The sequence below is a fragment of the Panthera pardus genome, unplaced genomic scaffold (assembly GCF_024362965.1).
Source record: "Panthera pardus isolate Hobbes unplaced genomic scaffold, ASM2436296v1 HiC_scaffold_13, whole genome shotgun sequence".
Classification (NCBI taxonomy): domain Eukaryota; kingdom Metazoa; phylum Chordata; class Mammalia; order Carnivora; family Felidae; genus Panthera; species Panthera pardus.
The window spans coordinates 164,606,187-164,628,827 of record NW_026526688.1 but is presented as its reverse complement, the minus strand read 5'-3'; the positions used below and the strand labels follow the sequence as shown (position 1 = coordinate 164,628,827).

The window sequence follows — 22,641 nt, the reverse complement described above, 5'->3', positions numbered from 1 at the left end:
CCATAGACATACACTGATCAAGGTCCATATAAGTATTTGAAATGTCAAATTAACAAGATGTCATGTCAAGCCATATTATTATAGGCAGAGATAGAAATTTTATATCAATTCCAGAGATCTGTGTTAAGAAGAACTTTTGAACCACATGGGTTAAGCAATAGAGAGCTGTATGACTGATTAGCAATGTCTTCCACAACCACACACTTCTCATACAGTTCCCTTTTCTGAAATTTCTAAAATAATCCCATTAACTCCTTCCTGGTTGTCTAATTAGGTGCTTCTCAAGCTTTAATGTAGGTATGACTCACCCAAGGGTCTTGCTAAAAAGTAGATTCTAATCCAGTAGGTCTAGGGTAGGGCCTGAGATTCTGAATTTCTAAGAAGCTGCCATTGAACTTTCAGATCTCCTTTTCTAACATTACAACAATTTCCTCTGTTAATCACCCAGCAATAGAATTATTTGTATCCCTTTTTTTATTGCTGGCCAGTCAGATAAGGAAGATAGTAGTCATTGCTGTCAGGCCTTAAGAATCAGAGAAATTTTGGGGCGCCTGGGTGGCTCAGTCGGTTGAGCGTCCGATTTCAGCTCAGGTCATGATCTCATGGCTCTGAGTTCGAGCCGTGTCGGGCTCAGAGCCTGGAGCCTGCTTCGGATTCTGTGTCTCCCTCTCTCTCTGCCCCTCCTCCATTCATGCTCTGTCTCTCTCTCTCTCTCTCTCTCTCTCTCAAAAATAAACATTTAAAAAAATTTTTTTAATTAAAAAAAGAATCAGAGAAATTTTAAAAAATTTATTATAAAAAATTCCTACATTTTATGATTTTTAATGTTACATATTTATATATTAGAATATATATGTGAAGTCTAATTTGTCATGTTTTTATCATAAGAAGTTTCTCTTAACCACGCTTCCCAAGTCCAAAAGTACAATGATTACTACCCTTAAAATGACTCTGAAGCTCTGTAAGATCCTAAACTCCCTATTAAATGATCCTTAAAATGACTCTGAAGCTCTGTAAGATCCTAAACTCCCTACTAAATGATCAGATAAAGAGTATTCATTTTAGGATTTATTTTACTTTACTGCCTTGTAATTCTTTTCAAAATGGTACCCTGAACATGATGTACATGGTAATTCCCAGTTGCTCCTCAGTGATCCAAAAATGCCTGAAAGTGAGGGATGCTTATTCACTTTTATAAAGCATATTACACAAAAGGAACATACGTGAAAAAGATCAGAAGATATAGAGACTGACAATCATTCTATATCTTTGCACACTATCCATTCTGAAAAATCCTAAGTACGATGATTCTTTAATCACAGTACCTCGCAAGTGAGTATGTGGGCCTTGTGCCCTGCACCAAAGCACATTTTCCTTATGGAAAACTCCCCCAGCTGAATCTTCCTCTTCTTCCAAATTAGAGTGGCCTAATAACATCACCAAAAGGATCATGAGGCATGTCCTTGTTAACAACCAGCTTTTCAGTCCTGGGTGGAGTCCATGGGCCCACTTTCAACTCCAGATCCTTCAAGAGCTGAAAATTCTGTGTCAATAAGTGGTTTCAGAAATCGCTCGACCTTAGTGAGTCTTTGCTTCAGTTTCTGCTGCATTGACTCATACTCCGCCAGGATCCGAGCAAACCTCGTTTGCAAGAGGTCTACGGACCCCTCCATTCGGGTGACCTTCTCCTCAAGATCCTTAGGATCACTTCCAGCATTTGCGACATTTATATCCAGCAGGCCATCTTTCATCAGGATTTGCCTTCCTTTCTCTTCTAACATAGTTTTGGCATCTGGGTACTCAGTCAGAGCTTCCATGAGGTCATCTTTTGAGAGACAGAAGAGATCTGAGTAGCCAATGCTTTTAATATTGGCTGTTCTTCGATTGCCGGCTTTGCTACCTTTAATGTTAAGGATGCTGATCTCACCAAAGTAGCTACCATCACTCAATACCACAAACTGAGTGATTCCATCATCTGCCACCACAGCCAGTTTCCCCTCCTTGATGATGTACATCTCTCGCCCGATATCCCCTTTCTTGCAAATGTAATCTCCAGGACTGTAGACTTGGGGCTGTAATTTCAAGACCAACTCCACCAATAGACCAGCTTCACAGTCCGCAAAAATACGCACTTTTTTTAATGTGTCTAAGTGAACGTTGATGGCGATCTCTGCTCTCAGCTTATCAGGGAGATACTTCAAGACTTCTCTCTCATCAACCGTTTTTTGGTTGGTCCACAGATAGTCGAACCATTTAATAACTCTCTTTTCCATATCTTTGCTTACATTTCGAAAATGCATATACTGCTTGATTGCATCAATTCTTGCTTGAAATTCTGCTCTGGCAGCATTCATGTTGGAAATCATAGAACCTATGTTACCAACGATGGTAGCAAAAATTAACACTCCGATTAAGAAATCAACCACCACAAAGACAAACTCAGAATCCCTCACAGGAGGTGGTGTTTCACCAATTGTGGTCAAAGTCAGTGTAGACCAGTAAAGGCTGTACACATATTTTCTAGCCAAACGGCCAAATTCAGGATCATTAACATCAGGATACACCCATGTGTCATTTCCAAATCCAATAGCTTTGGAAATAGAGAAGTACACACATGCATTCCAGTGGATAATGATGACAATATACATAACAAGATTAGAAATCCTGAAGATGTTTGGGTAGTTTGTTCTCGTTTCTGTTCTCTGGAAGAATTCAAACATCCGAGAGATCCTTAACAGTCTGTTCAATCTAATTTCTGGATAGTTCCACCCTAGCTTAAAATACAGCAGATCAGTTGGTATCAGTGATATAAAATCAAGTTTAAATTGCAAGTTTGATTTATATTTCTCTATGAGTTTAACCTCTTCCTTGACCAGCAGTCCTTGTTCCAAGTAACCTAAAATAGAAAAAAAAAATTTTTAATGTTTTTCACTTTTATGACATTATGAATTTTTTCTAAAATAACCCTCAGTGAACTTCACTGAGTTCAAAACAAAACTTCATTTCCAGTAAAAATGCTTTTAGCAATGCAATCAGATATGAGTACCAATCAACATATGGCTACGGAAAATATTATTTTGCAGAAATAAAAAATAAAACTTTGTAAGTGCAAAGTGAGAGATTCCATACAATGTATATCTGCAATTCTCTCTGGATCCAGCCTGTCTATGCACGTAAAACCAAGAACAGTGTTCTTGGGAAGTTTTCTAAAACACCCCAGCTCTTGTGCCTAAAGCCATACACCACTCTCTTCCCAGAATCCTAGCCCCACCCTTGAAATTTGGGTACCTGCCTTACTGTGTATTATGTGTATTCTTGCTTGTCCCATCAATGTGAAGAATAAATTTCTTTCAAAGATTCATTTTCTCTAGCCCTCTTATCCCTCAGGCTTCCTTAGACATCTGGGATCTTCCCTTCTCCGATGTTAACACAGTAGGCCGTGACTTTTAGCATTCTGATACATTTTATCAAGGAAAGAATTTGTTCCCCTTTCTATACTGGCCACCAGAGCTGTGACTAGGACAGAATAACAGGAACATTGCTCCAGCACACTGGGATTTACAACACGTCCCTATTTTACATAATGATTCTTAAATGCTATTCTCTGTACAGTGGTTACCTTTGAATGTAGACAGCAGTGTAGAAACAGTAAGCTTGTACCTACTGAAAAAGCATATTTAAGTGGGAAGCTATCAGATCCTGCTCCCAGGTCAGTAATGCCTCACCATGACCACAAAGTTGAGTTAAGGATGTGTGTACTGTTAGAAAGAGAAATCAAGAAACTGATCCCATCCAGAGTTGCACCAAGAACCATAAAATACCTAGGAATAAACCTAACCAAAGATGTAAAAGATCTGTATGCTGAAAACTATAGAAAGCTTACGAAGGGAATTGAAGAAGACACAAAGAAATGGAAAAGCATTCCATGCTCATGGATTGGAAGAATAAATATTGTTAAAATGTCAATACTACCCAAAGCTATCTACACATTCAATGCAATCCCAATCAAAATTGCACAAGCATTCTTCTCAAAGCTAGAACAAGCAATCCTAAAATTTGTATGGAACCACAAAAGACCCCAAATAGCCAAAGTAATGTTGAAAAAGAAAACCAAAGTGGGAGGCATCACAATCCCAGACTTTAGCCTCTACTACAAAGCTGTAATCATCAAGATAGTACGGTATTGGCACAAAAACAGGCCAATGGAATAGAATAGAAACCCCAGAACTAGACCCACAAACATATGGCCAAATAAGCTTTGACAAAGCAAGAAAGAGTATCCAATGGAAAAAAAGACAGTCTCTTTAGCAAATGGTGCTGTGAGAACTGGACAGCTACATGCAGAAGAATGAAACTAGACCACTTTCTTACACCACACACACAAATAAACTCAAAATGGATGAAAGACCTAAATGTGAGACAGGAAACCATCAAAACCCTAGATGAGAAAGCAGGAAAAAAACCTCTTTGACCTCAGCTGCAGCAATTTCTTGCTCGACACATCTCCAAAGGCAAGGGAATTAAAAGCAAAAATGAACTATTGGGACCTCATCAAGATAAAAGCTTCTGCACTGCAAAGGAAACAATCAACAAAACTAAAAGGCAACCAGTGGAATGGGAAAAGATATTTGCAAATGACATATCGGATAAAGGGTTAGTATCCAAAATCAATAAAGAACTTACCAAACTCAACACCTGAAAAACAAATAATCCAGTGAAGAAATGGGCAAAAGACATGAATAGACACTTTTCCAAAGAAGACATCCAGATGGCCTAGAGACACATGAAAAGATGCTCAACATCACTCATCATCAGGGAAATACAAATCAAAACCACACTGATACCACCTCATCACAGAGTGGCTAAAATGAACAAATAAGGAAACTATAGATGCTGGTGAGGATGTGGAGAAACAGGAACCCTCTTGCATTGCTGGTGGGAATGCAAACTGGTGCAGCCACTCTGGAAAACAGTGTGGAGTTTCCTCAAAAAATTAAAAATAGAACTACCCAATGACCCAGCAATAGCACTACTAGGAATTTACCCAATGGGAATTTACCCATACAGGAGTGCTGATGCATAGGGGCACTTGTACCCCAATGTTTATAGCAGCACTTTCAACAATAGCCAAATTATAGATAAAACCTAAATGTCCAACAACTGATGAATGGATAAAGAAGATGTGGTTTATATATACAATGGAATACTACTTGGCAAAGAGAAAGAATGAAATCATGCCATTTGTAGCAACGTGGATGGAATTGGAAGGTGTTATGCTGAGTGAAATAAGTCACTCAGGCAAAGACAGATATCATATGCTTTCACTTATATGTGGATCTTGAGAAACTTAACAGAAGACCATGGGGGAAGGGGAGGGGGAAAAATTAGTTACAAACAGAGAGGGAGGGAAGCAAAGCATAAGAGACTATTAAATACAGAGAACAAACTGAGGGTTGATGGGGGGGAGGGGAAAATGGGTAATGAGGAGGTCACTTGTTGGGATGACCAGTGGGTATTGTATATAAGCAATGAACCACGGGACTCTACCCCAAAAACCAAGAGCACACTTTACACACTGCATGTTAGCCAATTTGACAATAAATTATATTTTTTAAAAAAAGGATGGGGGGAAAGATGGCAGTGTAGGAGGACGCTGGGCTCACCGCATCCTGCTGATCACTCAGATTCCACCTACACCTGCCTAAATAACCCAGAAAACCGCCAGAAGACTAGCAGAACGGAGTCTCCAGAGCCAAGAGCAGATGAGAGGCCCACAGAAGAGGGTAGGAAGGGCGGAGAGGCAGTGCGCGCTACAAGGACTGGCGGAAGGGAGCCGGGGCGGAGGGGTGGAGGGGCGGCCCGCTGGCCAAGCAGAGGCCCCAAGTCTAGCTTGCAAAAGCAGAGGGGCCGGATGGAGTGTGTTCGGACAGCAAGCAGGACTTAACAGGTGGAAGGTTATAAGTTAACAGCTTTGCTCGGAGAGCAGGAGGGCTGGAGGACAACGGGAGGGAGAGTTGTTGAGCCCTGTACAACAGAACGCAGCTTGGCGGGGAACAAAGGCACTCTCCAGCGCCATCTACCTTGCCCATCCCCCAGCCAAAATCCCAAAGGGAACCGGTTCCTGCCAGGGAACTTGCTTGCACCGCACAAACACCCAACTCGCGGTGCTTCTGCGGATCCATCCCTCCAGCGAGTCTGACTCCCTCCTGGTGCCACAGGGCCCCTCCCGAAGCGGATCTCCAAAGGAAAAGTGAGCTAAGGCTGCCCCTCCTGCCCCCGTGCACCTTGCCTACCCACCCCAGCTAATACGCCAGATCCCCAGCACCACAAGCCTGGCAGTGTGCAAGTAGCCCAGACAGGTCACGCCACCCCACAGTGAATCCTGCCCCTAGGAGAGGGGAAGAGAAGGTACACAACAGTCTGACTGTGGCCCCAGCGGTGGGCTGGGGGCAGACTTCAGATCTAACTGCGGCCCCGCCCACCAACGCAAGTTATCCAAGACAGCACAGAGGAAGTGCCCCGCAGTCCCACACCACTCCAGGGACGATCCAAAATGACGAAACGGAAGAATTCCCCTCAAAAAAACCTCCAGGAAATAACGACAGCTAACGAACTGATCAAAACCGATTTAAACAATATAACAGAAAGTGAATTTAGAATAATAGTCATAAAATTAATCGCTGGGCTTGAAAACAGTATAAAGGACAGCAGAGAATCTCTTGCTACAGAGAACAAGGGACTAAGGAACAGCCAGGAGGAGCTAAAAAATGCTATTAATGAGCTGCAAAATAAAATGGAGACAACCACGGCTCGGATTGAAGAGACAGAGGAGAGAATAGGTGAACTAGAAGACAAAATTATAGAAAAAGAAGAAGCTGAGAAAAAGAGAGATAAAAAAATCCAGGAGTATGAGGGGAAAATTAGAGAACTAAGTGATGCACTAAAGAGAAATAATCTACTCATAAGTGGTATTCCAGAGGAGGAAGAGAGAGGGAAAGGTGCTGAAGGTGTACTTGAAGAAATAATAGCTGAGAACTTCCCTGATCTGGGGAAGGAAAAAGGCATTGAAATCCAAGAGGCACAGAGAACTCCCTTCAGACGTAACTTGAATCGATCTTCTGCATGACATATCATAGTGAAACTGGCAAAATACAAGGATAAAGAGAAAATTCTGAAAGCAGCTAGAGATAAACACGCTCTAACATATAAAGGGAGACCTATAAGACTCGTGACCGATCTCTCTACTGAAACCTGGCAGGCCAGAAAGGAATGGCAGGAAATCTTCAATGTGAGGAACAGAAAAAATATGCAGCCGAGAATCCTTTATCCAGCAAGTCTGTCATTTAGAATAGAAGGAGAGATAAGGTCTTCCCAAACAAACAAAAACTGAAGGAATTCGTCACCACTAAAACAGCCCTACAAGAGATCCTAAGGGGGATCCTGTGAGACAAAATATCAGAGACTATACTACAAGCATGAAACCTACGGACATCATAATGACTCTAAACCCATATCTTTCTATAATAATACTGAATGTAAATGGACTAAATGCGCCAACCAAAAGACACAGGGTATCAGAATGGATAAAAAAACAAGACCCATCTATTTGCTGTCTACAAGAGACTCATTTTAGACCTGAGGACACCTTCAGATTGAGAGTGAGGGGATGGAGAACTATTTATCATGCCACTGGAAGTCAGAAGAAAGCTGGAGTAGCCATACTTATATCAGACAAACTAGACTTTAAATTAAAGGCTGTAATAGGGGCGCCTGGGTGGCTCAGTCGGCTAAGCGGCCAACTTCAGCTCAGGTCATGATCTCGTGGTCCGTGAGTTTAAGCCCCGCGTCGGGCTCTGTGCTGACAGCTCGGAGCCTGGAGCCTGTTTCGGATTCTGTGTCTCCCTCTCTCTGACCCTACCCCGTTCATGCTCTGTCTCTCTCTGTCTCAAAAATAAATAAAAACGTTAAAAAAAAAAAAAGGCTATAATAAGAGATGAAGGGCATTATATAATAATCACAGGATCTATCCATCAGGAAGAGCTAACAATTATAAATGTCTATGTGCCGAATACAGGAGCCCCCAAATATATAAAACAATTACTCATAAACATAAGCAACCTTATTGATAAGAATGTGGTAATTGCAGGGGACTTTAACACTCCACTTACAGAAATGGATAGATCATCTAGACACACAGTCAATAAAGAAACAAGGGCCCTGAATGATACATTGGATCAGATGGACTTGACAGATATATTTAGAACTCTGCATCCCAAAGCAACAGAATATACTTTCTTCTTGAGTGCACATGGAACATTCTCCAAGATAGATCACATACTGGGTCACAAAACAGCCCTTCATAAGTTTACAAGAATTGAAATCATACCATGCATACTTTCAGACCACAATGCTATGAAGCTTGAAATCAGCCACAGGAAAAAGTCTGGAAAACCTCCAAAAGCATGGAGGTTAAAGAACACCCTACTAAAGAATGAGTGGGTCAACCAGGCATTTGGAGAAGAAATTAAAAAATATATGGAAACAAATGAAAATGAAAATACAACAATCCAAACGCTTTGGGATGCAGCGAAGGCAGTCCTGAGAGGAAAATACATTGCAATCCAGGCCTATCTCAAGAAACAAGAAAAATCCCAAATACAAAATCTAGCAGCACACCTAAAGGAAATAGAAGCAGAACAGCAAAGACAGCCTAAACCCAGCAGAAGGAGAGAAATAATAAAGATCAGAGCAGAAAAAACAATACAGAATCTAAAAAAACTGTAGACCAGATCAACGACACCAAGAGTTGTTTTTTTGAAAAAATTAACAAAATTGGTAAACCTCTATCCAGACTTCTCAAAAAGAAAAGGGAGATGACCCAAATAGATAAAATCATGAATCAAAATGGAATTATTAAAACCAATCCCTCAGAAATACAAGCAATTATCAGGGAATACTATGAAAAATTATATGCCAACAAACTGGACAACCTGGAAGAAATGGACAAATTCCTAAACACCCACACACTTCCAAAGCTCAATCAGGAGGAAATAGAAAGCTTGAACAGACCCATAACCAGCGAAGAAATTGAATCAGTCATCAAAAATCTCCCAACAAATAAGAGTCCAAGACCAGATGGCTTCCCAGGGGAGTTCTACCAGACGTTTAAAGCAGAGATAATACCTATCCTTCTCAAGCTATTCCAAGAAATATAAAGGGAAGGAAAACTTCCAGACTCATTCTGATTCCAGTATTAGTTTGATTCCTAAACCAGACAGAGACCCAATAGAAAAAGAGAACTACAGGCCAATATCCCTGATGAATATGGATGCAAAAATTCTCAATAAGATACTAGCAAATCGAATTCAACAGCATATAAAAAGAATTATTCACCATGATCAAGTGGGATTCATTCCTGGGATGTAGGGCTGGTTCAACATTCACAAATCAATCAATGTGATACATCACATTAATAAAAGAAAAGATAAAAACCATATGATCCTGTCTCTCGATGCAGAAAAGGCATTTGACAAAATTCAGCAACCTTTCTTAGTAAAAACCCTCGAGAAAGTCGGGATAGAAGGAACATACTTAAAGATCATAAAAGCCATTTATGAAAAGCCCACAGCTAACATCATCCTCAATGGGGAAAAACTGAGAGCATTTTCCTTGAGATCAGGAACACAACAGGGATGTCCACTCTCACCGCTGTTGTTTAACATAGTGTTGGAAGTTCTAGCATCAGCAATCAGACAACAAAAGGAAATCAAAGGCATCAAAATTGGCAAAGATGAAGTTAAGCTTTCACTTTTTGCAGATGACATGATATTATACGTGGAAAACCTGATAAGACTCCACCAAAAGTCTGCTAGAACTGGTACATGAACTTAGCAAAGTTGCAGGATACAAAATCAATGTACAGAAATCAGTTGCATTCTTATACTCTAAAAATGAAGCAAGAGAAAGATAAATAAAGAAACTGATCCCATTCACATTTGCACCAAGAAGCATAAAATACCTAGGAATAAATCTAACCAAAGATGTAAAAGATCTGTATGCTGAAAACTATAGAAAGCTTATGAAGGTAATTGAAGAAGATATAAAGAAATGGAAAAACATTCCATGCTCATGGATTGGAAGAATAAATATTGTCAAAATGTCAATACTACCCAAAGCTATCTACACATTCAATGCAATCCCAATCAAAATTGCACCAGCATTCTTCTCAAAACTAGAACAAGCAATCCTAAAATTCATATGGAACCACAAAAGGCCCCCAATAGCCAAAGTAAATTTGAAGAAGACCAAAGTAGGAGGCATCACAATCTCAGATTTTAGCCTCTACTACAAAGCTGTAATCATCAAGACAGCATGGTATTGGCACAAAAACAGATACACAGACCAATGGAATAGAATAGAAACCCCAGAACTAGACCCACAAACGTATGGCCAACTAATCTTTGACAAAGCAGGAAAGAACATCCAATGGAAAAAAGACAGTCTCTTTAACAAATGGTGCTGGGAGAACTAGACAGCTACTTGCAGAAGATTGAAACTAGACCACTTTCTCACACCATTCACAAAAAATAAACTCAAAATGGATAAAGGACCTGAATGTGAGACAGGAAACCATCAAAACCCTAGAGGAGAAAGCAGGAAAAGACCTCTCTGACCTCAGCCGTAGCAATTTTTCTTACTTGACACATCTCCAAAGGCAAGGGGATTAAAAGCAAAAATGAACTACTGGGACCTCATCAAGATAAAAAGCTTCTGCACAGCAAAGGAAACAACCAACAAAACTAAGAGGCAACCAACGGAATGGGAAAAGATATTTGCAAATGACATATTGGACAAAGGGCTAGTATCCAAAATCTATAAAGAGCTCACCAAACTCCACACCCAAAAAACAAATAACCCAGTGAAGAAATGGGCAGAAAACATGAATAGACACTTCTCTAAAGAAGACATCCGGATGGCCAACAGGCACATGAAAAGATGCTCAACGTCACTCCTCATCAGGGAAATACAAATCAAAACCACACTCAGATATCACCTCACGCCAGTCAGAGTGACCAAAATGAACAAATCAGGAGACTATAGATGCTGGTGAGGATGTGGAGAAACGGGAACCCTCTTGCACTGTTGGTGGGAATGCAAATTGGTGCAGCCACTCTGGAAAACAGTGTGGAGGTTCCTCAAAAAATTGAAAATAGACCTACCCTATGACCCAGCAGTAGCACTGCTAGGAATTTACCCAAGGGATACAGGAGTACTGATGCATAGGGGCACTTGTACCCCAATGTTTATAGCAGCACTCTCAACAATAGCCAAATTATGGAAAGAGCCTAAATGTCCATCAACTGATGAATGGATAAAGAAATTGTGGTTTATATGCACAATGGAGTACTACGTGGCAATGAGAAAGAATGAAATATGGCCCTTTGTAGCAACGTGGATGGAACTGGAGGGTGTGATGCTAAGTGAAATAAGTCATACAGAGAAAGACAGATACCATATGTTTTCACTCTTAGGTGGATCCTGAGAAACTTAACAAAAACCCATGGGGGAGGGGAAGAAAAAAAAAAAGAGGTTAGAGTGGGAGAGAGCCAAAGCATAAGAGACTCTTAAAAACTGAGAACAAACTGAGGGTTGATGGGGGGTGGGAGGGAGGGGCGGGTGGGTGAGGGGTATTGAGGAGGGCACCTTTTGGGATGAGCACTGGGTGTTGTATGGAAACCAATTTGACAATAAATTTCATATATTGAAAAAAAAATAAAAATAAAATAAAATAAAATAAAAAAAGGATGTATGTACTGTTATAATGTCTAGTACAGCTGTGCCGGATACACTGATTTCTCCCCATGCCTCTTCATGGAATCTCTCTGTGAGGTAGCAATTACCTTTTCACCACAGAGCTGGCACAATATTTCTGTTCTCTCTATTCCTCCCACTGGCATAAAACCAATGAACAAGATAATGGAGGAAAGCCACCAATCCACATTCAAAATATTGCCAAGTAACCTGAATCCGTTGGAGTAGCCTAAGCTTGTGGGTGAATATATGGTATTCTTGTTTCCAACAGTGCTTTTTCTTCTAAAATAGATCTGTGAGCTTATTTTGAAGAAGACTTGAATTAAAAAATTTCAGGGGCGCCTGGGTGGCTCAGTCGGTTAAGCGGCCGACTTTGGCTTAGGTCACGATCTCGCAGTCAGTGAGTTCGAGCCCTGCGTCGGGCTCTGTGCTGACAGCTCAGAGCCTGGAGCCTGTTTCAGATTCTGTGTCTCCCTCTCTCTGACCCTCCCCCATTCATGCTCTGTCTCTCTCTGTCTCAAAAATAAATAAACGTTAAAAAAAAATTTTTTTTTTAAATTTCAAATTATACTATAGAGATAAAAACACAACATGGCAAAATATCTGAAGCTGAACGTATTTACCTGTCCTTGTTCGTACAAACATATCAAGAAGATAGACTATGTCTGATAGGTAATCAAAAATGAGCCAATATTCTAAGTAATCAGACTGAAGTTCATCAAAACATGCTCTGTAAAAGAAAAACATGTAAATAAAATGAACTGGGAGCCAGTTTAAGTAAAAGTCTTCTCTGTATACTTTTTATCATGGTAAGAGGTATAATGCACTAAGGCTGAGAGGGTCCTTAGAGTCCATTTAATCAACCACAGCTTTTCCGAATCTGAATGGTTTGATTTAGTTTTCTCATGCGTCTGAATTCCAACATTCTTTCGATTACACTAGTTCGCTTTGTGGAAACATCAAATAAGAATAAATGGCCTCAAGCTAATGTCAAAATATATTGGCTTATACACATTGATAACCAGGTTCTTATTGACTATCTGTACCCAAAATGCTTCCAGGAATTGTGCTTGGTCCTGGGTTGCTGAGATGTTTACTATCTAAAAGACAGAGAACCATAGACATACCGGAGAAACATATCTTGCCCTAAAACAACCTAAATTTTTTATCTTTTTCCACTCCTGGCAATGTCTTTTTCTTAGGCCACAAAAATAAAGTTTCTCCCAAAATTCTAATAAAACGACTCAGCAATCAAAAGTTTAAAACTATCCCCCCACACTTCATTCCAGTACTGGATTTCCAAGTATACTGGGAACCAATACATCTTCTCCTGATGTCAGGAAAACACATCGAGAATAACATAACCTCTCTTTACAACCTGAGATGGAGAAAGGATGTATGTCCTGAAGAGCTCTGGACCAAACCATTAAGTCAGTGAACTCAGAAACTAGAAGCAAATTGAGATCCACAAAAATATATAGATACCTTGCAATAATCATAGTCCAGTTGTACATGACAGGTAAAGTGATGCAAAACAGCCAGTTGTAGTATGTGTTTCCTGAGGGATCGATAACTGTGACTTCTTTCTTCTCCCTAGCAGCAATTTGAAATGAAGTAGAAGGTTACCAAGAAACAAGAAAATTTTTATTTCACATATTAAATATGGTTATGTCCATTATCCACAATTAATGAAACAGAACTAAGCTGGAGAAGCTCACCCTGCAGGGAGAAGATTAGCTTGGCATGAGTGTATTAGACATCAGCAATTGCCTAGTGAGGGCTGGATAGACGGTCAAATTATTAGTCTTACATTAAACCTTACATTAGACTTTTATTAAAGTCCTGTTTTACTGCGATGCTGCAGATACTTCCATCAATTCAGCCACTGAAAAGGAATAATGGCACAGATCATGCCAGATTCTGAATATTCCATAGACTTCTTTGGTAGGTTGTAGATGGTGAGAGAATGGTGGTGTTACCACTTTTCCTACCAGGTAACAAAATAATCAGGAACTACACTGTGAGAGGGAGCTCTCATCTGTGTGGAAAGAAGACTGTAACACAATCTAATAAAAGGTACTTGTTCATAAGCATCTATGAAGGATGAAGAGGCAATAGGAGGTGGAAGGAAGAAGGAAGGAAGGAAGGAAGGAAGGAAGGAAGGAAGGAAGGAAGGAAGGAAATATATCGTCAAATGGAAAATTTTTTTTAATTGCCTAGTATCAAGCCTCTATTGGGTTTGGGGGGAGGGGTTGGGTTTTTTTTTTTTGTTTTTAAAGATATTATTTTTAAATAATCTCTACACCCAGTGTGGAGCTTGAACTTAACAACCTGAGAGGAAGAGTCGCCCCCTCTACTGACTGAGCCAGCCAGGCACCCCAAGCCTATACTGCAAAGGACTTTTTCCTTTGTAAGAACTTCAATGGCTTTCTAGCAGGCACAAATAAGTGAATATTATCTGGTAAAGAAAAAGAGTTTTCTTTAAGCTTAGAAAACAATTTCCCCTTTAATAAAAAGTAAAAAGATAGTTTTGAAAATATCATTCAGCCTCACCCTTATGAAATTCTAACCCTCAAATGTTTGCTTACAAAAGATCTTGCAAATGGTTGGAGTTTTAATAAGCATTTGTACTGAGCTCAGAATTTTTTTTTTAATGTTTCCTTATTTTTGAGAGAGAGAGAAAAACAGAGAGAGAAAGAAACACAGAATCAGAAGCAGGGTCCAGGCTCTGAGCTGTCAGCACAGAACCCAATGTGGGGCTGGAACTCAAAGTCTGCGAGATCATGACCCAAGTGCAAGTCAGACCCTTAACTGACTGAGCCACCCAGGCGCCCTGTCCTGCTCTCAGAATTAAGCATGGCTTTTGCAAGGAGACTAGCTTACTTTGGAGTATTTGCCATACAGTATTTATTACTCAAAAATGTTAGTAAAATTATTAAATTTTTATTTCAATTTAAAAAAATTAATGGTAAGACCCTAGAAACCTAATTCTCTTGAAATCCAAATATCTCCGAATGGTAAATTTATCTTCACCAGGACTTGAGGAAGTCAGTTAACCATAACATTGAAAAGTCTTGATGAGAAAAGTAAGAATAAAACTACCATTGGTCACTTTAAGGAAGTAAGAAAAAAAAATTAATTCCCATTAGATAACAATCTATTTAGTCTTTTACACAAGGTTTCATAATTATAAACTTTTAGGAAATTATCCTTGCATCCAAAATCCATTACAAATTCATTCCTAATTTCAATGCCGGTAAAAACACTTACTCTTCTTTCTTATCTTTGCCTTTCTCCTCTTTCTTTTTCTTCTCTTTTTCCTTTTCTTTCTTCTTTTTCTTCTCTGAGTCCTTTTTATTTACATTTTTATCATCTGACTTGCTGAAAAGTGAGAGATGTAGTCAGTAATAAAATATGAAAATTTTATGGGCCGAAAAATCTGGGATCATTCATGCCAAAGCCTAACTTACCTCTTCTTTTCTTTCTTCTTTTTCTTTTTTTCTTTTGGTTCTCTAAAGAAGAAATAATATCTAAGTCACACAATCAAATTACATCCTGACTTCCATTCTTATTTACTTCCCTCTCTACTGAGCAAGAAATCTGAACCTTGTCTTCAGAGACCTGCCCGCGTGCTAAGAACTAGAAATCTGGTCTTCTTATGGAGAGTTATACAAAAACTAGGTGTAGGTCTACACCTAGATAATAAAACAAACAAACAAACATTCCTGGGTTAGTACGCATGGAAAATTGAAGACAAGGGAGGTGGATAAAGGCATAAACCCAACAAGGGAAATTTAGAAAACAACAACCCCCAAGAGTGTACTTTCAAAAAGTCTCCATGTGTACAAAAAAAAATTATTATTTAAAATGTAAGCTTCTTGATATCACTTGTATTTATTATTGAGTAAGAGCTTGGAGAATTTCAAGAAAATGCCATCAATTTTCTTTAGAAGGGTAATCCTGACTGAAGCAATTTTTTATGAGTAGTCAAAAAACTCCACACAGTGGAATCCCAATTCTTAGAATCATTCACTGAATTTGAGATCACCTTTTCTCTATATACAATTTCTTCTGCAGTGGAGATTATGCGATTTGAGGCTCCTTCCTCCAGTTGGTTCTATTAGCTGAAGAATGGATTCTGGAGTCAGACGGTCAAAACAGGCTGCCATTGTTGGCTCAGATGTCTTGGGAAAGTTTATTATTCAGACATGAATGAACAGGCATTGCACTACCACTAGGGTAGTCAGAGGATGTTAAAGGGAGATAGGGCTAGGCCTCAAAGCATGGGTAAGAGTTGGAGTGGTTGAGAAGAGTGAGGACACTAAAAGGAAGAAAATTTTCAGGTGCAAATGTACAAGTGAATTTAGTCTGCATATCAATAGCCCAGGAAAAGTAGAATGCTGCTATTGAGGAGAAATATGAAATAAATTAGATAAAGACATGGGGCTTGGCACCTAAGACTGTCACGTACAAAGGGGAACAGAACATAAAACTGGACAAGGGAGAATTTATTGCCATGACAGCATATTCTTGTGTTATAGGCTTCAGCACCCTAGCCCAGATCCATGGAAATGGTGCCAACACACTGCTGGGATGGCTCTCAGAAGCTCAGAAAAAATGATGATTTGTGCTAAGTGTAATAGAAATTACAAAGTGCCATGACAGACAGTGGAGGAAGGTATCAGGGAGACTGAGAGAAGTGATGTGCTGAAGTGGACATACCAAGTAAGGAAGATAACCCACCAACTGACTATGGTCCCTAAGAGGGCTCAGAGGACACAAAAATGATAAGGAATATGCTGGTGAGAGGTGCACCAGCATCATTAAGAAACTCAGTGGTATTGTCCTCTATAAGCCAGAGCTGGTAGTGGGAGATGCTGAACTGGGTGCAAAACTGGGTTCCCTGAGAGCAACTGAGATGACAGAACCTGGGAATAAGAGATCGGTGGCAGTGCTTACACATCAGAGGAGAGATGGGTCCAATAACTATAATTACCATGAAGGTGAGCATGGTAGCCAGAGGGCTTAACTCATAGACAGCTATAGAAGAAGTTAATTGTATACTGTATTCCTAGATAGATGGGCATCCTTTTGGTTTGTTGGGGTACTGTTTAATGTATACAATGAAAACATATCAGGTATGGATGATTAAGAGGTTGAAGGCAACTTAACCGGATAAAAAGTCACAACCTTATGAGTAGTTTCTAAACCTGAGCCAGTTCTCAGAAATGAAACCACTGACTGAAGAGGGAGCCAAGCCCCCATAAAGAAAGACTCTGCAAACACCATGACCAGTATACTCAGTAATGATTTCCCCAGTCTTTCCCCAGAGAAAACCCATGGTCACTTACATAGGTGACTATACGCTGGGAGAAGAGGGAGTACCTAGATACATTAAAGACTGTTTGGCAAAAGACCCAAGCTGTTATTGAGACCCAGGGATTGAAGTGTCATCATGCCTCCCATTAAAGTGGGGGGCAGCATATGGTGACCTACTAATAACAGAATCCTGTATGATTTACAATTTAGGGGGTTTCCACTGGATCTAAGGACCCCTATTGTGGTCATTTCTCCAGTTCCTCAATGTTAACTGGAATGTAAGTGGATGCATATATTTGGTCATTGGCAGAACCCTTATCCCTACTAGTTCCTTAACTTGTAGAGTAAGAGCTATCATAAGGGGGAGGGCCAAGTGGAAGCTCTCAAGCTGCCTCCTACCTGCTGGCCGAAAACAATATTGCATCCTAAACAGGAGGGAAAGAAAATGAGACCCTTAAAGACCTAATGCATGCAGGGGTGGTAGTCCCCACATTTAATTTAATGTCTTGTCCCTACAAAATTCACATGGATACTCATGAATGGCAGTAGACTACTGAAAATCAAGCACATAGCAGCCCCAATTGTGGCTCCTGTGGCAAATGTGAAAAACAATGCATTTGTGCTATCTAAACCATACACCTAAAGTTCTGGGCCAGTCACAGTGACTGTGTTACTTTTTTTTTTTTATCACTATCAGGGAAGAGGATCTGAAATAGTTATGGGATGGAAAATGGCACATTTATAGTCTCTTCCAGGGCTATGTTATCTGTCCTGCTTAATGTCATGACACAGCCTCGAGGGACCTGGACTATCTGGACATTCCTTGGAGCGTCACATTGGTCCACTATATCAATGGCATCATGTTAATAGGGCCTTGAAAGAGGACTGACTAACCATGGAACAGAAGATGACTGTTGACCATGAGTTGGATTCTGTCAGAACTAACAAGTCATGAGGTTGTACAGCAATCTATCACATGATGAAGTGGTATATCTGGGATTGAGCAGGTGCTCACTACCCTTCTGTCATGTCATCTACCACCATTGCATCAGCTTCTACTCTTCAACTCTCCACCAGGGCTGTATGTGTGGGTCTTACAGGACAGGTCATCATCAATGATCTGGTCGATGAATGGGTCAGCTTGACATCAGGATACAAGCCAAAATGGGCTATGTCTATATCATAGCCCTCCTTAGAAGTGACCTTGAAAGACAATGGTAAAGTTAATCTTTCTAATGTCACAGCTCCAAGCAGTGCCCAGTCATCCCTTTTGTGTGGAAAAGGAAATGGCCATGCATGGGTCTGGGAACCAAGGAGTTGAAGTAGGAGTGATTCACATAGGAAATGTGTGCTTCTCATTCTCACAACTTTCTGCTCTGTGGATCTAAAGGCTTCCAGATAGGTCACGTGTCTTCCAGGGAACACGGTAGGTGTCCCATTAAACATTAAGCTATGACTGCTCCCCAGTCACTTTAGGCCCCTCATGCAAGGCATGAGGCAAGTTCTTTAATCAGAACTAGATAGTGTTGCTGTGTTAGAGTGGGCGAGGGGGATGTATTTGGCACATAGATGATCCACTCTGGTGCCTTTGGTGTTCTCCAGCCCAGTTTTAGTGGTAAATGGACAAATACAGCAGCTATAACTCAAGAAAGGCACAGTGACAAGGGGCTGAAATCCATCAGGAATAAGGGTGACTATGACTACAGTGTGCATGAGGGTAAAGGCCCGGTTCTACTGCCTAACTATGACACAACTCTGAAGGGCCATCCCTGCTCTAGAGTTTCCCATGGGATCGTATGGCATATCAACTCTATTCTCTGAAGTTCAACTTCTCCCTCTGCCCCGTTCTGCTCCCCTAACTCCCTTCTCAGAGATCGTCTCCTGAGGAATCGACCTAAGGCACACTGGCTCAGAATGGAAAGGATTACTGATATTTCACTTATTTTTGTCCACCAGGTGGGGCAACTGCATTTACACAGGAGACATGGTTTTCTATATGTATTTAAACACACATACATACATAAATACATGCTGCTTTTAATATGGGTAGCCACATTTTTCAGAAGTAAATAACCACATGACAAAATAATAGAATACCATTGCCATTGCATTAAATAGAGTTTTCCTAATAAAGTTCTCCTCTATAGCAGATTCAGATATATTCCTACATTTTACTGGTGTTCTTTAAGAGCAAAGCTTTGGTTTTCTATTGTAAATGTACTTACTGCTCCTTATTGCTGCTGTTGTTAACGTTGAAAAGTGCAATGGCACCAGGCAGGTAGTGCTCCCTGGAAAATGAAAAAGTACAGTGAAATCATAATAGTTACCATCTGCATAATGCCATTAAAGAACAGTCTTTTTTAAAAAATTGTTTTTTTAATGTTTATTTATTTTAAGAGAGAGAGAGAGCATGAGCAGGGGAGGGACAGAGATAGAGGGAGAGAGAGAGAATCCCATGCAGGCTCCATGCCTTCAGTGCAGAGCCTGATGTAGGGCTTGAACTCACAAACCATGAGATCATGACCTGAGCCAAACTCAAGAGTCAGATGCTTAACTGACTGAGCCACCCAGGTGCCCCAAGAAGTCTTAAAGAACAAATTATCAGGGCAGCTGGGTGGCTCAGTCAGTGTAGCAGCCGACTTTGGCCCGGGTCATGATCTCTCTGTTCACGATCTTGCAGTTCATGACCTTGCGGTTGGTGGATTCGAGCCCTGTGTTGGGCTCTGTGCACACAGCCCAGAGCCTGGAGCCTGCTTGGGATTCTGCATCTCCCTCTCTCTATGCCCCTCCCCCATTCATGCTCTGTCTCTCTCTCTCTCTCTCAAAAATAAACATTACAAAAATTTTTTTCAAGAACAAATTATCTTCAGTTACTAACTATTGTCTAGACAAATTTTGAAAATATAGAGCCTCCATGAAGCTTGAATTGCTAAATATCAATGTGATGAACCAAAGTGATTAGTAAACACCTATCAATCAATGCTAGCACCCAAAATTAGCATCCTCCATGGCCTCAAGTGAGGCAACTTGGATGCCAGCAAGACATCTAAGACTTAGATTGTCAGAGAAGATTGGAAGAGAAGAAAAGACAAATAAAAAACACTGGGGAAACTGAAGGTTGTTGGTGGAAGCAGAAATAAAGAGAGAGGAAAAAAGGAGGGAGAAAAAGCAAAGAAAAAGTAAATATGTCCCACAATATGGGAACTCCTGATCCACACCAAAATCACATTCGTGCCCACACCCTTAGAGGCACGTGTGTGAAGTTCTCATGAGTGCTTCATTTCCTACCTAAGGATTTTTAGCTTTTCTGTTCTAGCTACTCACTCCTGTGCTCGACTTCCCTGAAAGTAGGGGCAAATGGGATACAGCATTTCAGAGGATGACAGCCAACCCTTCCCACATACCATTGCCTCAGGGCCCTGAAAGAAGGATCAGAAAGGCAGAGGAAGTCAGAGAGGACTGAGGCATCAGGTTCTAAAGGGGCAGAGACCAGTCTCAAGGGAAATGATCAGCAAGAGTGTTTGTGACTCAAAGCCCCGTGGGCATCGATAATCATCAGCCTGTGCTTTCCACGAGAGGAAAAGAATAAGTAGCAAGTTACTCCTGAGATCCTGCACAGTGGCTGGGTAGCAGGAGCATTGCCAAGCCCACTAAATGGAGGATTAGAATACCATTCTTTCCTCTAAATAATAGCTTAGAAAGAGATACGGAGGGATAGATTATACTGCTCACCTCTGTGTTGGTCCCCTTCTGTGTGAGTTATTTCTAAAGGAATCCCCTGCATGGGGGGTTTCATTCTCTGACTCTTCAAACATGGAGGCACTGTCGTCATCATCATCATCATCAGAAAAGGAGCTACAGTCCAATAGGAGGCAGAGGTGAATTAGATCAATGTTTTAAATTATTACGAAGGAATAACGTTTCTCATTAGGAGGACCACTGCCTCATCTTTTCTCCTTCCCTCTCAAATTAACATATGACGCTTTTTCTTTTTTTTTTAAGTGGGCCTCACACCCAGCACGGAGCCCAATGTGGGGCTGTATCCCATGACCCTGAAATCAAGACCTGAGCCAAAATCAAGAGTCAGATGCTCAACCAACTGAGTCACCCGAGTGCCCCTACCCCCATTTTAATTAGAGGGAAATGAGAACTTCTAGAATACATGGAATTAGATAGAATATATACATAATTCAGTGCATACTACTGAATTGTAGTTGAGAAACCACTTTCTAGGTCTTCCATATTTCTATTACTTGACGCATTGATTAACGTTAATATTTATCAAATAAAAAGTATGATATCTATGTTTTTAGGTCACATTATACATTTGCATGGACTAACCTGTAATAACATTTCTTTCCACGAAAAATAAATGCAATATATGTGTATAAATGTCTATGCATTCATGGGGTGGCCACTTTAAATTATACTTCTAAAACATTCAGCATATCACACTATTATTTTCACATTCATCTATGGCAATGCCACCCCTTTAGATTTGAAATGTCCCATGAGAAAAGGCCTGGCATAAGTGCTTCTAAATAATCACCACAATAATATCTCTGTTCACTTGTGAGACAAGTTATGCTGTTCCAAAGTATAAACACATTCACAAAATCAAATAAATTACAAAGGGTAAAGTCACAAATTAAAAGTTAAACTGAAATCAAGCCTAGTTAAATTTATTAGCGGTGGCTGGTATTAACAATGCATGGATTTACCTGCATGCTCCATTTTCCATCCTCCTTATTTCCTTTTCAATATCTGGAACAATCACATTGGGAACGTTTATAAAAGAGAACCGTGTATTGATAATATTTTTCTTCATGGTTAGTTGAATATCTGGGGAGAAAAAAGTCTTCTTAGTAGAAAGACTATATATTTACATATACAATCAAAAGTTTCACTCTACCATTCATCTAAGGCTCTCATCATAATTTTATTTCCAGTTATATATAGGACTTATTCTCTAATAGAATATAGATGTGGCCTAAGCCCTTCATTACCACTAGCCAGTTTTTTTGTGTATTTTTTTTTTAATTCAAGAATATATCAGAGGTGTAAACTTTTTTTTCTTAATTTTGGATTTACCACAGCTTTTTCTTTTAATGTTTATTTTTATTTTTGAGAGAGAGACAGAGCACAAGCAGGGGAGGGGCAGAGAGAGAGAGAGAGACAGAATCCGAAGCAGGCCCCAGGCTCTGAGCTGTCAGCACAGAGCCCCCCACACGTGGCTCGAACTCACCACCGGTGAGATCATGACCTGGCTTAACCCACTGAGCCACCCAGGTGCCCCTGAATTTACCCCAGCTTAAAAATATTCAGGCAGTGTCGTCAGAGAACAAAACTATAGGGACCTCACATACACATCAAACAAGTAATAATAAAAGGCAGTAAAATAAAATACCAAAATGAATGTAATCAGCTATGAATTTCTATAAGCATTCCAAAAAAACAGAGCGGGGGCGGGGGGGGGCGGGGGGAGCGGTTCTTGAGCGCTATTTAAACTTC

The 22,641-nt window shown here is 40.3% G+C and overlaps 1 protein-coding gene across 2 annotated transcripts in view; it reads right to left on the bottom strand.

The window, feature by feature from the left end:
- Nucleotides 1–774: 774 nt before the first annotated feature.
- CNGA1 (cyclic nucleotide gated channel subunit alpha 1) overlaps nt 775–22,641 on the bottom strand; it is a 34,518-nt gene continuing 12,651 nt past the window's right edge. For both annotated transcript variants that reach the window (XM_053901602.1, XM_053901601.1), the window contains 8 exons: nt 21,852–21,972; nt 20,863–20,985; nt 19,356–19,418; nt 15,282–15,323; nt 15,082–15,192; nt 13,297–13,404; nt 12,435–12,541; nt 775–2,896 (listed from right to left, as the gene is read on the bottom strand). In XM_053901602.1, coding sequence (XP_053757577.1) covers nt 1,482–2,896; nt 12,435–12,541; nt 13,297–13,404; nt 15,082–15,192; nt 15,282–15,323; nt 19,356–19,418; nt 20,863–20,985; nt 21,852–21,958 — 2,076 coding nt within the window. In that variant the 5' untranslated portion in view covers nt 21,959–21,972 and the 3' untranslated portion in view covers nt 775–1,481. The remainder of the gene's footprint in view (nt 2,897–12,434; nt 12,542–13,296; nt 13,405–15,081; nt 15,193–15,281; nt 15,324–19,355; nt 19,419–20,862; nt 20,986–21,851; nt 21,973–22,641) is intronic.